This window comes from Oncorhynchus gorbuscha, linkage group LG01 (genome assembly GCF_021184085.1).
Source record: "Oncorhynchus gorbuscha isolate QuinsamMale2020 ecotype Even-year linkage group LG01, OgorEven_v1.0, whole genome shotgun sequence".
In the NCBI taxonomy this organism is placed as follows: domain Eukaryota; kingdom Metazoa; phylum Chordata; class Actinopteri; order Salmoniformes; family Salmonidae; genus Oncorhynchus; species Oncorhynchus gorbuscha.
In genome coordinates, this window is record NC_060173.1 from 101098575 (window position 1) to 101118206 (window position 19632).

General features: G+C 42.6%; 1 protein-coding gene across 7 annotated transcripts in view; it reads left to right on the forward strand.

Annotated features, from left to right (window-relative positions):
- LOC124047485 (unconventional myosin-Ib-like) overlaps positions 1-19632 on the forward strand; it is a 172088-nt gene that overhangs the window by 110268 nt on the left and 42188 nt on the right. For all 7 annotated transcript variants that reach the window (XM_046367805.1, XM_046367807.1, XM_046367806.1 and 4 more), the window contains 3 exons: positions 5095-5189; positions 10270-10374; positions 11677-11723. In XM_046367805.1, the coding sequence (XP_046223761.1) occupies positions 5095-5189; positions 10270-10374; positions 11677-11723 (247 nt within the window). The remainder of the gene's footprint in view (positions 1-5094; positions 5190-10269; positions 10375-11676; positions 11724-19632) is intronic.

A 19632-nucleotide genomic window follows, 5' to 3' on the forward strand; every position in this document is an offset into this window, starting at 1 on the left:
ATCCCCCTTGGGGGGGGGGGGGGGTTGGGTTTATATGGCTGTCAATGTAATCATTCGTGACTTTTCAAGGATATTGTAGACCATAAATATAATTATAAATTCTATGTAGTTGACAGCCTGTGTTTTTGTTACTGTCAACCATTGGGACCAGGGATGGATGCGGAGTATAACACATTTGACATTAACCATATGAATTTAGAGTTTAGACCTGGAGTCTCCTCCGGTTTAGTCCGTTGCCATAGTGAAGAGGAGACATGTCAGAGCTACCTTGCCTTTTAACAAGAAACCATTGCGATATTTTCTTGATATATGAAGGTGATGTGGGGGGCAGGCAAAAGGGAAACTACATGCAACAGTTCCTCCACAATCAGGGCTATTATTAGTGGTGGCTCTGGGAAATTCCTGAGTAATGTAGAAAAGTACAGACTGAGAGGAAAATGGGAGCTGGGAGAGCTTGCAGTCTTGCCAGGCTAATTTGGAGTCTGGTGGGCTGGTTAGGGAGAGTTTGGAACACTGCTACTATAACACAACTGTAGAATAGATAACTGTTTAAATGACAAGTGTGATCCGTAAAGAACTATGGCCTCAACCAATAGGGAAGCTCCTACATTGGTCTCACCAAATAGGGTGGAGACAAACATGGCCTCACCAAATTTCAAGTATAGACCATCGTAACACCCAGTCAGCCGTCATCAAATCTGTGTAGTGTTGCTTGCTTGCCAGACTGTGCCACCCCTATGCACGCACGCACACACACGCACCCCACCACACACTCTTGATACTTCAGCATCAGAGCAGGACAATGACAATCCCATCATTGTTAGGGGGAATCCAATGAGTATGCTATACTGTCCCACTTTCCCATTGTGTCACTGTCCTGGTATGTATGTACAATGGCTGAGGTTCATTATACCACATTCATTTAGACCAGCTTCCCCTTTATGATATTGAGGATAATACCATTTAGGCTTATGAAAAATGGATCATTCAAGTTTCATTGCCTCTCAATGGAAGCTTTGTTTGTGACTGATTTTCACTAAACTGTGTCTGCTTAATAGGATTGCTGTCATTAAGCAAAGATAATCAAAATGTCTTGCTTGGCTCCTTGTCAATTTTCCACACATGTGGCTGAAAGCATCCAGCATTTCAATCACAAAAGGTCTTTGCTTTTTTAATCAGAGTTTATTTTGGGTGATCCTGCTGTAAATGCATTAATCAATCGGATACTGCTAACTAAGCAGAGCAAAGTGACTAAATTCAACCTGGTCAATACGACAGGGCCCAATACCATACATGTAGCAAAGTGAGCTAATGTATGATGATGATGATGATGCTCCATGATATCCAAACATCAGATTTCTCCACAGATGCGATGCAACCTAGATTCAGACCTAGATCTGGGATGCAACGTGTCATTGATCAGTAAGCACGTGGCTGGGCCCACAGTTTGTCAGTCATCTATATATTCACTGTAGTTCACTACATGCCACAAAGTATGTGGACACCTGCTCGGCCATTGAAACCCGTTTCATGAAGCTCCCGATAAACAGTTCTTGTGCTGACGTTACTTCCAGTGGTAGTTTGGGAATCGGTGGTGAGTGTTGCAACCGAGGACACTCGATTTTTACGTACTACGCACTTTAGCACTCGGCAGTCCCGTTCTGTGCGCTTGTGTGGCCTATCACTTCGTGGCTGAACCGTTGCTGCTCCTAGACGTTTCCACTTCACAATAACAGCACTTAGAGTTGACCAGGGAAGCTCTAGCAGGGCAGATGGATAATAATACAAAAAATACAGTACCGTTTTAGACAACTACTCATTAATTTTCTTAATTTAATATTTTCTACATTGTAGAATAGTACTGTATACATCAACTATGAAACGACACATGGAATAATGTAGTAACCACAAAAGTGTTAAACAAATCAAAATGTATTTTAGATTCTTCAAAGTAGTCACCCTTTGCCTTGGTGACAGCTTTGCACACTCTTGGCATTCTCTCAACCAGCTTTATGGGGAATGCTTTTTCTTGAAGGAGTTCCCACATATGCTGAGCACCCGTTGGCTGCTTTTCCTTCAATCTGCTGTCCAACTTATCCCAAACCATCTCAATTGGTTTGAGGTCAGGTGATTGTGGAGGCCAGGTCATCTGATGCAGCACTCTCTCACTCTCCTTCTTGGTGAAGTAGCCCTTACAAAGCCTGGAGGTGTGTGTTGGGTCATTATCAAAAGGACAATCAAATTATACTCCCACTGAACGCAAACCAGATGGTATGGCGTATTGCTGCAGAATGCTGTGTTAACCATGCTGGTTAAGTCTGCCTTGAATTCTAAATAAATCACTCTGCGTCACCAGCAAAGCACCATCACACCTCCTCCATGCTTCACTGTGGGAACCACACATGCAGAGATCATCCATTCACATATTCTGCCTGTCACAAAGACACAGGGGTTGGAAACAAAAATCTAGTTTCTACTCATCAAACCAAAAGACAGATTTCCACTGGTCTAATGTCCATTGCTTGCGTTTTATTGCGCAAGCAATTCTCTTATTATTGGTGGCCTTGCAGCAATTTGACTATGTCATGTCTTTGGGATCATTAAAACTGAAGACTGTTAGTTTATCAAATCAATTCTCTGTAATTATTATTACCTGATTATTCATCATGTAAATGTCATTAACTAGGAAGTCGGGGCACCAAGGAAAATATTCAGATTAGAGTTATAATTCTCCTAATAACTTTCAGATATTTTAATATCTGATGAATTAGTGTTCTAATGAATTAATTATTCTTTACAACACGTTAGTCTCGTTCCAAATGTCGTAAATTGTTGGTTATCTGCACGAACCCAGTCTTCCCTAATTTATCCATACATCAATTGTCTCAATCATTTATTTATTAACCAACTAAATAATCACAGAAATGCACAAACAAACAAAGTAGATATGGTTACAGGGAAATTATAGGGGATGTGCCCCTAGTGGGCTAAACTGATATCACAGCTTGGTAGACAAAGGGACTGACAAGGGTGTGAAAGATAAGACACTACAAAGTTGATAATTATAACCATTGAAATGCTAATCCTTGCACATGAACATTCACTCATTCGAGACTAATTGCAATCTATATATATATATATATATATATATATATATATATATATATATATATATATATACACACACACTCAGTGTGTCATTGTGATCTCTGTTGGAAGTTCATCCGCCCCACTCTCTGCGTCCCTGGAGTCTTTGGTAGAATGGCTACTTCAGAGTAACATTCAGAAATGTTGTTATAGAATAGATATTTCGGCTGTTGTTGGCCTTCACATTCAATGGTATAGAATTCCTAGCTGCAGACTAGCAATTAGTATCAAAGATTTGCTCTTATTCTGTCTGATCGATAGTCTGAGTTTAACCACGTGGTATATTTAAAAGATTCAGCAATCTACTCAAACCTTATCTCCCTCTGTGAGGAGGTAGTGGGCTGGTCTCAAACCTCAGCCCTCTCCTGGTAAGCTGGTCTGAAAGGAAATCCTTCAGGTTGGGGTTACATTTGTAACAGTAGAAAGGGGCTGTCCCATGATGCCAGGTCAATGTCTGTGCTCATGGGGCGGGCCTATGTCCTAGTTAAACTCCAAAGGGAGTTTCTTTCATTAAACAGTTTATAATCACATTACATAATTTACTCATTCATTTTATACAACAATTAGATGCAAGCCTCACAACCGAGACTCTTGTATAAACAGTGTTATGGTAATGTGGCTGTATTGGCTCATGAATTTCACAAACATTAAACTAAATGGACCGGTCGTAGCTGGATTCTTCCCTGACCGTGTACACACTCTCCAAAACACAGGCATTGTTCACTCCTCAAGTTCTGTGATGTGGAAGAGGTTCCTTTGTTCTCCTGTGAAACTCACTTTCTCTATACTGTCTGGCCATGAGGAGAGAAACTCCTCTAGGAATTTATGACCCGCCTAACAGATCCTGGGTGTAGGGAGAAGAGTGAAAGGTGGAGAGAGAGAGAGGGATGGTGCAGAAAAAGGGGGATGGTGCTCACTGTACCCAAAGAGGGCCACGTCATGACAACCATGAAGGCCTGCTTAACGCAGTTTCCTCTGAACAGTTGATGTTGAGTTGTCTGTTACTTGAACTCTAGCATTTATTTGGGCTGCACTCTGAGGCTGGTAACTCTGCTGCAGAGGTTAAGTTCCACAGGTAACTCTGGGTCATCCTTTCTTGTGGCGGCCCTCATGAGAGCCAGTTTCATCATAGTGCTTGATGGTTTTTGCGACTGCACTTGGAGAAACTTTCAAAATTTTAGATTTCTTGGATTGACTGACCTTCATGTCTTAAAGTAATGATGGACTGCCGTTTCTCTTTGCTTATTTGAGCTGTTCTTGCAATAATATGGACTTTTTACAAAATAGGGCTATCTTCTGTATACCACCCCTACCTTGTCACAACACAACTGATTGGCTCAAACTCATTAAGAAGTAAATTAATTCCACAAATGATCTTTTAACAAGCCACACCTGTTAATTTAAATGCATTCCAGTTGACTACCTCATGAAGCTAGTTGAGAATGCCAATAGTGTGCTAAGCTCTCATGTGTTTTTTCATAGTTTTGATGTCTTCACTATTATTCAACAGTGAAGAAAATAGTACAAATAAAGAAAAACACGTGTGTGTGTGTGTGTGTGTGTGTGTGTGTGTGTGTGTGTGTGTGTGTGTGTGTGTGTGTGTGTGTGTGTGTGTGTGTGTGTGTGTGTGTGTGTGTGTGTGTGTGTGTGTGTGTGTGTGTGGTGTGTGCTCACTGTCAGTGTAGCTATAGAGGGATAACAAGGCAATCTTGATTGTCTTGGGAACAAAGTTGAATACATTGGATTCAACTATTAAACTTAACAAGCCTGTAATTAGTGGAATCGGTGTTGGTGTATACAATAGAACAAGCTTGGATGATAGAAAATATAGGAATGGACGTGTTGTTTTAGTTGCCTGGAGATGATGCACCTGTGATGCAATTGAATATCCAATGTGTTTGTGGACTATGAATTAATGTGAATGTGTATATCCTTGTTGTGTTGCAGCTATGCCCTGGCAGACGAGGCCTACCGTTCTCTGAGGGACCAGGATAAAGACCAGTGTATCCTCATCACAGGAGAGAGTGGAGCTGGAAAGACCGGTGAGCCCAGTCCTCTATCAAACACTCTTTCATGGGCTAATTTTGAGAGGAATTATTTCAAGTTAACTAACTGTATAAGTTACATTTTGTGGGCGGAGTCACAGAACCACTAAGCATGGTCAAATGTTTGTTCTTCCGCCTTTAATTGCAGTACATGAATGAATCAGTTGTATTGTTGTATTGTTGTTGTATTATAACGCTACAAAAGTTAATACCAATACATCAACATTTACAGTGCCTTCGGGAAGTATTCACACCTTGACTTTTTTCTACATTTTTCTTGCGTTACAGCCTAAGTTGAAAAGGGATTCTGTTTTGGATTATTTTGAATGTACCACACAAGGGTTTACTGATCTTGAGACTGCTAGCTTAACCTTGTAGGCCTGTGTTCTGTTTGCATTGTTCTAGTACATTCTGTTCTGTCTGTAGAACAAACTGAGACTTGTAGCTGAGGGCAAATGGATAATAAGGGCAGGCAGGCAGCAGTAACCACAACAACATGTTGGATTTAGATCAGAGTTAGATAAACCTACCTTCTGCCAGACCAGAGCTGGGGCAAGATTTGTTATGGGAAGGCCAAAGTCATGTTTGTACCTGAAACAGTAGGTGTACATGCAGGCATGACAAAACAACTGAGTGTAAAGACTAAACGTTGACGATCAAATGAAAGTCACGACAAAACGCTAGGAACAAACCGTGACGGCTCTTGATTATTATTTACATTTTGTCATGGTGTGTGCTGTCAATGTTTAATCTTGGAAAGTGTTCTGTAGGGGAAGATTCGCTGTAAGAAATCACACATGGAATGGTATTTACTGGCTAGTTGTTAAACACTACTTTAGCAGAGAATGTTTTTTCTCCAGGTGATGGCCATATTGAATTGACGGAAGCGTCCCCCTGCTATATAGGATGATATCACTATCACACCTTGTCCTTCTCCTGACAATAGTTAAAATGACATGCTCTTTTGTTGGTGGTTTTGTGTTACTCTTTTACCAAAACTATTAAAAGCCATTTTACATTTACATTGGAGTCATTTAGCAGACTCTCTTTTCCAGAGCGACTTACAGTAGTGAGTGCATACATTTTCATACTTTTGTTCCATACCCGTCCCCCATATGAATCGAATCCACAACCCTGGCATTGCAAGCGCAGTGCTCTTCCAACTGAGCCACATGGGATCACTTCACATAACATTCACTTCACATACTGTAACCTCACAACATTTTGCCCTGCTGTTACTCTCGAGTTTCCTACTTTTCTGCCTCTGACCTAACGCTTTGTCATTTCCACTTTAATAACGCAAGACTGTTGGAGGGACTTTCATTCAGAAGTACATTGGGTGGTGGCTTTGAAAATCTGCCGAAACGATAAACCAGGACTCTGTATTTTAAAAGTTGCATACCCATTATCTTTTTGATGTTAGAAGACCCTATGTGGTATCGGTTTGTGGTGGAATTAATAGATTTCTCAGAGGTTCTAACCATTCTATTATTAGAATTCTGGCTTTCCTTCTGCTGGCCTGGTACCACTCAGCTGGAGTCAAACTACAGTACACTTCCCTGCCAGGTGAAGTGGGCTACTGGGTGATTTACCAAGGTGGTGTCAATCTAGTTTACTCTCCACTTGGATCAGAATAAACTCCCTACACGTGGCCTTCATCTCAGAAATACATTTATGTTAATATCAGCAGATATCCCACAGCCCTGAAACCATTGTGGTTAACTGGTGCTTTGATTATAAGGCTTTGGGCTATCTGTCACTACAATGTTGACATCCTCATTTATTTAATGCAAAACATTGTTAGTCAAATTACATTGTTCAACATCATTAATTGGTCTCCTTAGCAATGACAGTGCTGACAGAGGTCAGAGTTCACTATTTTTATGTAACTCCTTTTCTCCCTCAAACTTTTAGTCGAATTAAGTCAAGTGTGGTGACGCAACTTTCAACAATCTGCTGACATTAGTGTACAGTACATTACAACCACTCACCATTTGTTTTCAGGTATTTTTCCCTCTTTTTATCAGGGTGGGCAAGGACAGATCGAGACACTCATGGCTTTAAAGTACCAATGCGGGAAAGGAATCAGCCAAGCCAGGGCAATGAGATGTTAGGATTTTGGGTAATCTCTTAATTTTTGTAGGTTTACAGCCAGGACAGGAGAGGGTAGATGTGGCTGAAAATGGGTCTGGGTTTTCGGTATGGGGCGACTGGGGTATTCCGTCCAATTCATTATGCAGTCATCTTATGAAGAAATCGAATGATAGTATTTTACTTATGGCGTTTTACACGACAGGATTTACAGTACACTATATGACCAAAAGTATGTGGACACCTGCTCATCAAACATCTCCTTCCAAAATCATGGGCATTAATGTGGAGTGGTCCCCCCTTTGCTGCTATAACAGCCTGCACTCTTCTGGGAAGGACTCCACTAGATGTTGGAACATTGCTGCGGGGACTTGCTTCCATAAAGCAAGTCCCCGCAATTCATCCCAAAGGTGTTTGATGGGGTCGAGTTCAGGGCTCTGTGCAGGCCAGTCAAGTTCTTCCACACTGATCTCGACAAACCATTTCTTTATGAACCTCGCTTTGTACTCGGGGGGGCATTGTCATGCTGAAACAGGGCCTTCCACTAACTGTTGCCTCAAAGTTGGAAGCACAGAATCACTTGAACTAAGGGGCTTAGCCAGAACCATGAAAAACAACCCCAGAAAAGTATTCATCCACCAAACTTTACAGTTGGCACGATGCATTGGGGCAGGTAGCTTTCTCCTGGCATCTGCCAACCCCAGATTCATCCATCAGACTTCCAGATGGTGATTCACAACTCCAGAGAACGTGTTTCCACTGCTACAGAGTCCAATGGCGGCAAGCCTTCCACCACTCCAGCCGACACTTGGAATTGCGCATGGTGATCTTAGTCTTGTGCGGCTGCTCAGCCATGGAAACCAGCTTAATGAAGCTCCCAACAAACTTTTCTTGTGCTGACGTTGCGTCCAAAGGCAGTTTGGAACTCGATAATGAGGGTTGCAACTGAGAACAGATGGTTTTTACTCGCTTCAGCACTCGGCATTCTTGTTCTGTGAGCTTGTGTGGCCTACCAATTTGCAGCTGAGCCGATGTTGCTCCTTGATGTTTCCACTTCACAATAACAGCACTTACAGTTGATCTGCACTACTAGTAGTTCAGAACTTTGACGAACTGACTTGTTGATAAGGGGGCACCCTATGACGTTGCCCTGTTGAAAGTCACATCTCTTCAGTAAGGCCATTCTACTGCCAATGTTTGTCTATGGAGATTGCATGATTTTATACACCGGTCAGCAACGGGTGTGGCTGAAATAGCCGAATCCCGAGCTGTCCATATACTTTGTATGTGTGTATCTATATGTATCGTACTGCCTTGTAGGACTGCACCACCAGTGGATTCATTTCTGACCATACAGGGTCTGCCATGTAATACTTCCGCATATCTAAACTCCCTTACCTCAAATGAAAACCTCTGCCAATTCTCCAAATAACAAGTAGCCTAGTTCCCTTTCAAGCCACCTCAATCTTTCATCACGTTTGGGGAACATGTAACCATTATCTTTGTATGAAAGATGATGGTAAATAAGTGGATGACTGAATAGAGAGCGAGCTGTGACGACAAAGCTGTTATCGGACAATGTACAGGTGACGATGCATGTGTAACGGATGTGAAATGGCTAGCTAGTTAGCGGTGTTCGCACTAAATAGCGTTTCAATCGGTGACGTCACTTGCTCTGAGACCTTGAAGTAGTGGTTCCTCTACTTGGAGCGATGGGTAACGATGCTTCGAGGGTGACTGTTGACGTGTGCAGAGCGTCCCTGGTTCGCGCCCAGGTCAGGGGCGAGGCTACGGGCGTAAAGTCTATACTGTTACACATGCTTCTGATTCCTGAGATATGGCTGAAGGATATCATTTTGGCATTGATTCTTCAAAGGTCATGGTGGTTATAAATACTGCTGTTACAGATCAGAAACCTTTGAGATTACCGCACATGATATCGGTGATTTTTAGCTTATTCACTCTAAGGTTTCTTACTGATATGATCCTCTAGATTTGCTTTAGGTTCTATAATCCTTTAATTCAACTTGTGTGCTTATTCTCTGCTCCTCTCTCTACCCTCTCTCTCATTAATAGTATATGTGTTGTCATATAGGTCCTCTTAATAAGATTTTCTTCTCTGCTTTTTGGCTCTCCTCTCAATACTCACTTCTTTCATCAGAACTATACTCTTAGTGTCAGTAATCCACCAGCGCCACTAGCCAGGTTCATTTGTGGGCTGAGAGAACCACTGTTGTCCACCACATCCTATTCCTCTGTTTGATTGACAGGTCTCAAACTATTTTTGGGTCACAGCTAGACAGTCATCTTATTGACTAGGGCTGTTCTGGAGTCTGGACAGAACTTTACACTAATACTACAAACCATGACTGGACTTCATAAGACTAATACTACGAACCATGTAACTTCATCATGATGATTTCTATCAAGACCAGACAGAGGATGATTCAGGAACATTTCATAATCATATCAATGCTCATAAACGTATAAATCCCATGGATTTGAATCACAAGCTGGCCTAGGCTAAAGGCTAAATCTTGACATGGGAATTGATTCTGGGAAAAACCAAGTATTATGCAAACCGATTATTCATACATACAGGCCATTTTTAAAGAGCTGGTCTGGGTACCAACAAGTTCTCTCAACAAGTTCTCCTATATAATGTGCCCAGTGTCTAGTGCGATCGGAACTATTAATGGTGATTATTGCTGTAATAATCAATGTTATAATGAACTGTAAGTAAACAAGGTGGTGGGTGTTGGTAGTTCTGGACCGTGTGAATCATGTTTTCTTCTCCAGGGAAGGGCCCAGACCCCATCCCTGTAGGACCTCTGGAGGATGATGTAAGGGGGATTTTGGGGTGTGGAGGGAGAGACTGGTTAGGGCTGTTGTAAGGGGGATTTTGGGGTGTGCCTCAGTTCAGCCATGTCTAGATTTAGACCGATTTTGATAAAAGAACCCTGTCTATCTCTCTCTGAACATCCAGAGGCCAGTAAGCTGGTGATGTCATATGTGGCGGCGGTGTGTGGGAAGGGCCAGGAGGTGAACAAGGTGAAGGAGCAGCTGCTGCAGTCAAATCCCGTGCTGGAGGGTGAGTGTCTTAACCATACTAATTTTATCAACCCCACCCTTTTTTATCTTTCCCATGCTTTAGGTTCAGAGCCAGCAAGGCCAAGGCATCAGAGGGACACACCCACTTTAAGACTTTTATTTCTCTCTCCCCTGTATGTCTCTTTCTCACATGTCTGTCAACCCATAGAGCTTGAGTGTTGTTGTCAACAATTACAACGTTCAGTTTACTGTTCATTTCTAACCGGCCCCTATACACCATTTTGAATACATGTGATCCAGAGTTTAGAACATGTAGATGTTCATTACAGTTTACCTGACATGCATCATCTGTCCACTCTTCGTCTCTGCCCTTCACTACAACACACTATGATACACTTTCTAGAATTTCCCTACCTCCTTTCAAATATTCACTGATCCCCAGTCCAATACATCAGGAAGGAAAAAACCCTCTCCATACTTGGGTGCTGGCACAAAGACGGCAGTGTTTTTAATTTGGAGTCTGTAGACAGGAAATGCCCATGAAGGAGGAAGCCAGGATACTGATGCCCAGTACTGAGCTGCTACGCTATAGAGCCAGGCCCAGAACACATCTGTGAGAGTTTAACTGCTACAGACTCTAATGGCCCTTGACGGGAGAGGGAGAGAGAGGGGGGGGGGGCAAAGCAGATATCCTGCTACACAAGGCTCTAGTCTATCCCTCAGGCTTCCAAGGTACCTGATTTTTACATGGTGGTGTGTTGAATGACAAATGAATGCTGTTTAGTGTGAAATAGTGTGCTGAATATGCAAGGCGTATGCTTTGTTCAGGTTTTTTTGTGTTTTTTTGGTAAATGGTCATTGTATTTAAGAAATGTGACTCGTAGCTCAGTTGCTTTGGATAAAAGCGTCTGCTAAATGGAATATAATATTTATTATTATTATTAACTATAAAATACTTCAGGCTTATAATTGATGGTCTCTGGTAATTGTGTGTTATGCGTAGTGCGCAGTTTACACACTGAACCACTGACTTAATTGTAGCGAGACTATGTTGAGCAGTAAGACCACCAATAACATAATGGGACTGAATGAAGTGTTGCATGATTGACTGATAAATGAGGACTAGGATAGGATTGGCTTTTGCTGGTGTGACACTTTCTAGAAATGGGTATACTAAACTGAAATATCAAGCCATCTGTATGCAAAGAGTTAGTGCTTATGATTTAGAAGAGAAAGTGATGAGGTTGCTTCATTACTTTACCTAATTTGAAGTTATACAATAGATATTGATCTACTGATTTGGAATGCCCTCTATCTAACCAATGTGTGTTCTTTTTTTCAGCTTTCGGGAATGCTAAAACTGTGAGAAATGACAACTCATCCCGATTTGTAAGTATTCCCTTTTTCTCTCTTTGTTGTCCTGACACAGTGAAGTTTGGCAGTGCTTTGATGGTCTCCTCCAATAGGAATCAGTGTCTCGTCTCCGACAATAAGAATCTGAGGATCGGTGTCCTCAAATGAAATTTTATTTGTCACATGCTTCGTAAACAACAGGTGTAGACTAACAGTTAAATGGTTACTTACAGGCCCTTCACAACAACAGGTGTAGACTAACAGTGAAATGGTTACTTACGGGCCCTTCACAACAACAGGTGTAGACTAACAGTTAAATGGTTACTTACGGGCCCTTCACAACAACAGGTGTAGACTAACAGTGAAATGGTTACTTACGGGCCCTTCCCAACAATGCAGAGATAAACTAGAGTCAAAAAAATCTATTCTAACACAAAGAATAAATACACAGTAACGATAACTTTGCTTTTTACACAGAATACCAGTACCGAGTTCATGTGCAGGTGTATGAGATAATTGAGGTAGATACATTATGTAGTCTAAGGCACTGCATCGCTGTGCTAGAGGCGTCACTACAGACCATGGTTTGATTCCAGGCTGTATCACAACCAGCCGGGATTGGTAGTTCCATAGAGCGGTGCACAATTGGCCCAGCGCCATCCGGGTTCATGTTTGGCCGGGGTAGGCCGTCATTTGTAAATAAGAATTTGTTCTTAACTGACTTGCCTAGTTAAATAAAATATTTAAAAAATAAATGTACATATAGGTAGGGATAAAGTGACTAGGAAACGGCACAGATAAACAGTAACAGCAGCAAATGTGATGAGTTAAAAGAATATTGTGCAAAAGGGTCAATGCAGGTATTCCGGGTAGTTTTTCATTTACTTACTATTTAGCATTCTTATTGCTTGGGGGTAGAAGCTGTTCAGGGTCCTGTTGGTTCCAGGCTTGCAAATTACAATTTTTATGGCAATGTTGTTTGTCAGTTGGATACATGCTGTGTTGAAGGAAATTTGCAACACCAACAAACATGGAGGAGAGTGAATGTGACACAGAGCACAGAGACATGGAGCTCGTACCTAAGAGGGGCTATTTTGGTCGCATGGACGTGATTTGCGTATGAAAAGTCTGAAACAGACCAGAAAACCGTCCTGCAAAATATGCCGCAGGTTTGTCCCGACAACAGGCTCAAACACCACTAACCTCTTTTACCAACTACGCAAGAATCATGTGAAAACGTACGGAGAGGGTCTACGGATGAGACCCAAGAAAGTACAGTTGAGTGCTCAAAACAACTCTTGCAACTCGGACGTTGCAAGAGGCTTTTGCCCGTGGCACACCATATGGCAAGGAATCATGAAGATGGAAGGAGATAACAGCTGCTGTTACATCTTACATCTGCAAAGACATGGCTCCAATTTATAGTTGGCGCTAACACTCGACCCAAGGTACCAAATGCAAATTGATTTGTGACACGTATTAATGCCAAATTACATGCAAAACAGCAATGCCCCCCCAAAAAATAAATGTATATAAATAAAGAAACGTCCTCTCACTGTCAACTGTGTTTAATTTCAGCGAACTTAACATGTGTAAATATTTGTATGAATATAACTAACAAGATTCAACAACTGAGACATAAACTGAACAAGTTCCATAGACATATGACTAACATAAATTGAATAATGTGTCCCTGAACAAAGGGGGAGTCAAAATCAAAAGTAACAGTCAGTATCTGGTGTGGCCACCAGATGCATTAAGCACTGCAGTGCATATCCTCCTCGTGGACTGTGTCAGATTTGCCAGTTCTTGCTGTGAGATGTTACCCCACTCTTCCACCAAGGCACCTGCAAGTTCCCAGACATTACTGGGGGAATGGCCTTAGCCCTCACCCTCCAATCCAACAGGTCCCAGATGTGCTCAATGGGATTGAGGTTCGCTGGCCATGGCAGAACACTGCCATTCCCGTCTTGCAGGAAGTCACGCACAGAACGAGCAGTATGGCTGGTGGCATTGTCATGCTGGAGGGTCATGTCAGGGTGAGCTTGCAGGAAGGGTACCACATGAGGGAGGAGGATGTCTTCCCTGTAGTTGAGATTGCCTGCAATGACAAGCTCAGTCCGATGATGCTGTGACACACCGCCCCAGACCACGACGGACCCTCCACCTCCAAATCGATCCCTCTCCAGAGTACAGGCCTCGGTGTATTGCTCATTCCTTCAACGATAAACACGAATCCGACCATCACTCCTGGTGAGACAAAACCACGACTCGTCAGTGAAGAACACTTTTTGTCAGTCCTGTCTGGTCCAGCGATGGTGGGTTTGTGCCCATAGGCAACGTTGTTGCCAGTGATGTCTGGTGAGGACCTGCCTTACAACAGGCCTACAAGTCCTCAGTCCAGCCACTCTCAGCATATTGCGGACAGTCTGAGCACTGATGGAGAGATTGAGCGTTCCTGGTGTAACTTGGGCAGTTGTTGTTGCCATCCTGTACCTGTGATGTTCAGATGTACCGATCCTGTCCAGATGTTAAACGCGGTCTGCCACTGCGAGGATGAACATCCTCTCTCGCAGTACGGACATTGCAATTTATTGCGCTGGCCTCCTTGCAACATACCTAAGGCACGTTCACACAGATGAGCAGGGACCCTGGGCATCTTTCTTTTGGAGTCAGTAGAAAGGGCTCTAGTGTCCTAAGTTTTTATAACTGTGACCTTAATTGTCTACCATCTGTAAGCTGTTAGTGTCTTAACGACCGTTCCACAGGTGCATGTTCATTAATTGTTTATAGTTTATTGAACAAGCATGGGAAACAGTGTTTAAACCCTTTACAATTAAGATTTATGGAGTTATTTGGGTTTTTTACAAGACAGAGTCCTGAAAAGGGGACTTTTCTTTTTTTGCTGAGTAAATATATACATATAAAAAAATAGAGATTTATATAATTTTTTAGGCCTTGAAACATAGAAAACACTTCAATTTACCTTTTTAGATTTTCTACATTAATATTTTATATTTTGTTACATTCTTAATTGAAAATGTGCACAAAGGATCTAAATAAAAGGAGAAATAATCAAATTACTACCTTTTTTATTTGTGAGTAATTCACAATGTAATAAGAACTATACCTTTACATGTGGTCATTTTATATAAACTATTTATTGATTGAATTTACAGAATGTGCTACATCGTGATATTTATCGGTATATGACATGACCTATTTCGGGATATGAGATTTTTGCCATATCGCCCAGCCCTAGTGTGTACCATGATATCTCCTTATTGATGTAGACACCGAGGGACTTGAAGCTCTTGACCTGTTCCACAACAGCCCCGTCGATGTGGATGGGGGCGTGCTTGGCACCACGTTTCCTGTAGTCCCTGATTGGCTCATTTTTGTCTTGCTGACGTTGAGGGAGAGGCTGTTGTCCTGGCACCGCACTGTCAGGTCTCTGACTAAATCAAATTGTATTGGTAACGTACACATGGTTAGCAGATGTTATTGTAGCGAAATGCCTGTACGCTGTCTCATCGTCATCAGTGAAACTGCCTACCACCATCATGTCATCTGCTAACTTAATGAAGGCATTGGAGTCGTGAGTGTGGCCTCGCAGTCGTGGGAGTACAGGAGGGGACTAAGCACACATTCCTGAGGGGCCCCATGTTGAGGGTCAGCTTGGAGGATGTGTTGTTGCCTACCCTCGCATAGGTGTTCCTGTTTTCCAGGTGGGAAAGGGCATTGTGGATTGCAATAGAGATTGTCGTCTTTGGATCTGTTGGGGCGGTATGTGAATTGGAGTGTGTCTAACATTTCACTGCTACAGGTTACCTTGGAGTTCTTGGGCACATGGATTATGGTGGTCTGCTTGAAACATGTCGGTATTATAGACTGGGTCAGGGAAAGTTTGAAAATATCAGTGAAGATGTTTGCCACTGGTCAGAGCATGCTCGGATTATGCATCCTGGTAATCCATCTGGCCCTGCGGCCTTGTTAACCTGTTTTGAAGTTCTTACTCACATCGGCTACAGAGAGCATGATCACAGTCATCTTTAACAGCTGGTCCTCTCACGCGTGGTTCAGTGTTGCTTGCCTCGAAGCATGCATAGAAGGTATTTAGCTTGTCTGGAAGACTTGCGTCACTGGACAGCTCATGGATGGATTTCCCTTCGTAATCGGTGATAGTTTGCAAGCCCTGCCACATCCAACGAGCATCAGAGCCGGTGTAGTAGGATTTGATCTTAGTCCTGTATTGATGCTTTACCTGTGATGGTTCGTCGTAGGGTGTTGCGCGATTTCTTATAAGCCTCCGGATTAGTGTCCCGCTCATTGAAAGTGGCAGCTCTAGTCTTTAGCTCAGTGCGGATGTTGCCTGTAATCCATGGATTCTGGTTGGGATATGTACGTGCAGTTATTGTAGGGACATCGTTGATGCACTTATTAATGAATCCGATGACTGGTAATCTCCTCAGTGCCATCGGCTGAATCCCGGAACATGTTCCAGTCTGTGCTAGTGAAACAGTCCTGTAGCTTAGCATCCGCTTCATCGGACCACCTCCGTATTGAGCAGGTCACTGGTACTTCCTGTTTGATTTTTTGTTTGTAAGCAGGAATCGAGCTATGGATCGAGCTATGGTCAGATTTGCCGGGGTGAGGGAGAGCTTTGGAATATACTGTAGGTGATCTAGAGTTTTTTTTTTACCTCGTTGCATAGGTGACATGCTGGTATAAATGAGGTAAAACAGGTTTCAGTTTTCCTTTATTAAAGTCCCCTCTGGGTGAGCATTTTTTTGTTTGCTTATGGCCTTAAGTAGCGCATCTAATGTGGCCAGCATCGGTTTGTGGTGGTAAATAGACAGCTACCAAATATATAGATGAAAATTCTCTTAGTAGATGGTATGATCTACAGCGATAATGAGGTATTCGATCACCGGTGAGCAGAACCTCTAGACTTAATATTGGAGATCGCGCACCAGCTGTTGTTAACGAAGAGACACACACCTCCAATCTTCTGAGCTTCCGGGATGCAGCCGTTCTGTCCTGCCATGTATAGAAAAGCAGCTAGATTTATATTTACCATGTCCTTATTCAGCCACAACTCTGAGAAACATAGGATATTACAGTTCTTCAGATCACGTTGATGGGATGGTTTCGAACGGAGCATATCCAGTTTATTCTCCAGCGATTGCAGGTTTGCCAATAGGATGGAGGATAGAGGCAATTTACCACTCTTCGATGTAGTCTTGTCAGGTATCCCACACTCCGGCGTCTCCTCAGAGTATTGGGGATTTGGGCCTGGTCCACGATAATCAATGTCTTTCGCTTCCATTTCATTGAAGTAGAATTCCTCTTCCAAATGGAGGTTAGTGATAGCACTGATGTCCAGAAGCACTTTTCGATCATATGAAACAATGGCGGAAACATGTAAAAAAAAGTTAAGATCAGCACAACAACAAAAAACTCAAAGTAGCACAATTGGTCAATTGTCAATTGCTGCCATTCTCTCTGGCGCCATCCTCTCAGACTCTGTGTCTGATGGTCTCGTCCAATGAAGTTAATTGTTTACTCTAGATTAAGACAGACAAACAAACCCTCAACCTTTCTCTTTTTTTCCTCTTCTCTCATATCACTTTCTCCCCTTGTCCTTCCCTATTTTTCTTCTCTCAGTGTAGCCTGCAGTTGTCTCTCTCTGCAGAACCTTACATAACACCAAGCCATTACATTTACAGTTACAGCATAGCAACAGCACAGGATAGAGGTGACACCCACGTCAGGGTCATTTTTGGGGGCAACTATATCCAGGTGTCTGCCGATGGCCCCTGCCAAGTTACCTTTGGAAAACGTATCTTTTCTCCAGAAGCGCAACTCCTTGGCGTCATGTTTTCCTACAGGGAGATGGCTCTTAAAGCATTAAAGATATCCACTCCCCCCTCACCTGGCCCAGGCGCCAGTACGGTGCTGCTGGTACAGTTAAAGATTACAGCACATCATTGCAAAACATCTTGTGTCTCAGGCCTTAGCTGGTGTGGAGACTGTATCAATGATACAATATAGTCAGCCAATGGGAGGGTTAGGTTTACAGTAACTGTGTTAGTGACCGCTGACCTTTGACCTATCAAGCTGCTCCTCAGCTGCCATACGCCAGCTGCCCCTGTGGAACTAACATAATTGGAGGCCTACTACTCTACCTCGCCTTTCCTAAAATGACTTATGCACAGTGAGAATTCTTTGTGCGAACATGGCTCCGGCAGCACTGGAGCATTAGGAAACTTTGACTGACGCTTTGAATGATGAAGCGAACATCAGCAGGTTGATGATGCAATCACTATCTTGCTCTTGGAAGGTTCTTGTCTGGCAGACTAATCTAGGAAAACATTTCATTTCCAGACGCTGTAGATATAAAATGAGATGTCCTGTTTTGGACTGCAGCACGGTATTTCTTTCTTTCTCACGCTTCCTTGCTGGCTGACTGTGTATTCCACAGGGGCCCATTGGCAGCCAGCAGCTGCCTGTTCTAGATTCCAATGTTTCTGATGTCATCACATTACTACAGGCTTCCCCAAGACTGGAAACGCATTGACTGACCCATACCCCAGACTGCCTCAGAAGCTAACCAGTCTTCAACTAATGCCTATTTATCTAACCTTTACTTAACCAGGCAGGTCAGTTAAGGACACATTTTTATTCATGATGATGACCTAATGTCTAGGGCTGTGGTTAGGGATCTGGTCATCGGTGCAAAATTCACAGCCCCTACTCATGCCATGTATCATTTTGTTATCTTAACTTAAATGTCCCATGAGTCAGTTTAGTCTGGAGTACAAGTGTTCCATGTACCAAACTGAACGGCCTCTGTGGCATCCATACGGTTGTTCCACTCACTCACTAAACCCATGGTGTACCTATCTATCTGGCCCTAGCCTGTGCTCAGGTTTAGGATATCATAGCAGGGGAATCTTTTGGGATTATGCCTGATCTGTTTATATTTAGTTAACTTTGGTATAAACTGCTGGATGAGCACCTCCTGCGTGTTCCAACGAATGCCATTCTGTCCAAACTCCTCTCCTCAAAACGAGGAATGAATATTTGCCCTGTTTTTTCCCCCTGCAGAGAAACTGGTGATGTTGTTGAACCTGGCAGCATCTATCGCCAGTTTAAGCTACAGCTTTTTGAAGAACTGTCAGCTATAAATAAAAGGAAGAAAAATCTCAACGGCCACGAAGACACTGGGCCCACTGTCATTTATAACTTCTATTTCAAACCTGAAACAGGACAGAGGGAGAAAGTGAGCGAGATGGTTTGTTTTACTTACCTTTCAAATGGGAGAAGAAACAAAGGCATTTCCTCCACTTACAGTCCATCACGTCACAGCAAACAAATGTGTGATTTGGTAGCTGACTTTATGAACAGGTCTAGTGCCTGGAGACAAAACGTCTTATTCAAAATGAATTTAAAGAGGAACTCCTTTCTCCTTTCTGTTCCCTCTGGTAACGTAAAGCTCATGTCAGTGAGGTTTGCAGTGATCCCAGCCTGTGCGTATGAGAGCTGCCTCCTGCCTCTTACCTACTGCCTGGGATCTGGGAATCTGTTCAATGGCCATTTCACTTGTTAATATTTACCCATTGATTCCTGAAGAATATCACATAAAGGAAAACTCCACCCCAAAACTATCTTTTGGTATTTGTTTCATTAGTCTGTTGTTGACATAGTCACAAAATGTTATGCTTGTCAGCAATCAAGTTTTCAAGATATGTAACTTTCAAAATACAGAAATCATCCCTGTATGATGCAAAATGCATCATACAGGGATGGTTTCTGTATTTTGAAAGTTACATATCTTGAAATGCATAGTGAGAATAACTTTAAAGCCACACCAGGGCATTGTGGTCATGTCAGTGCTTCAAAGTGATGTTGCCACGGTATTAAAGACCTTAATGCTCTGTTA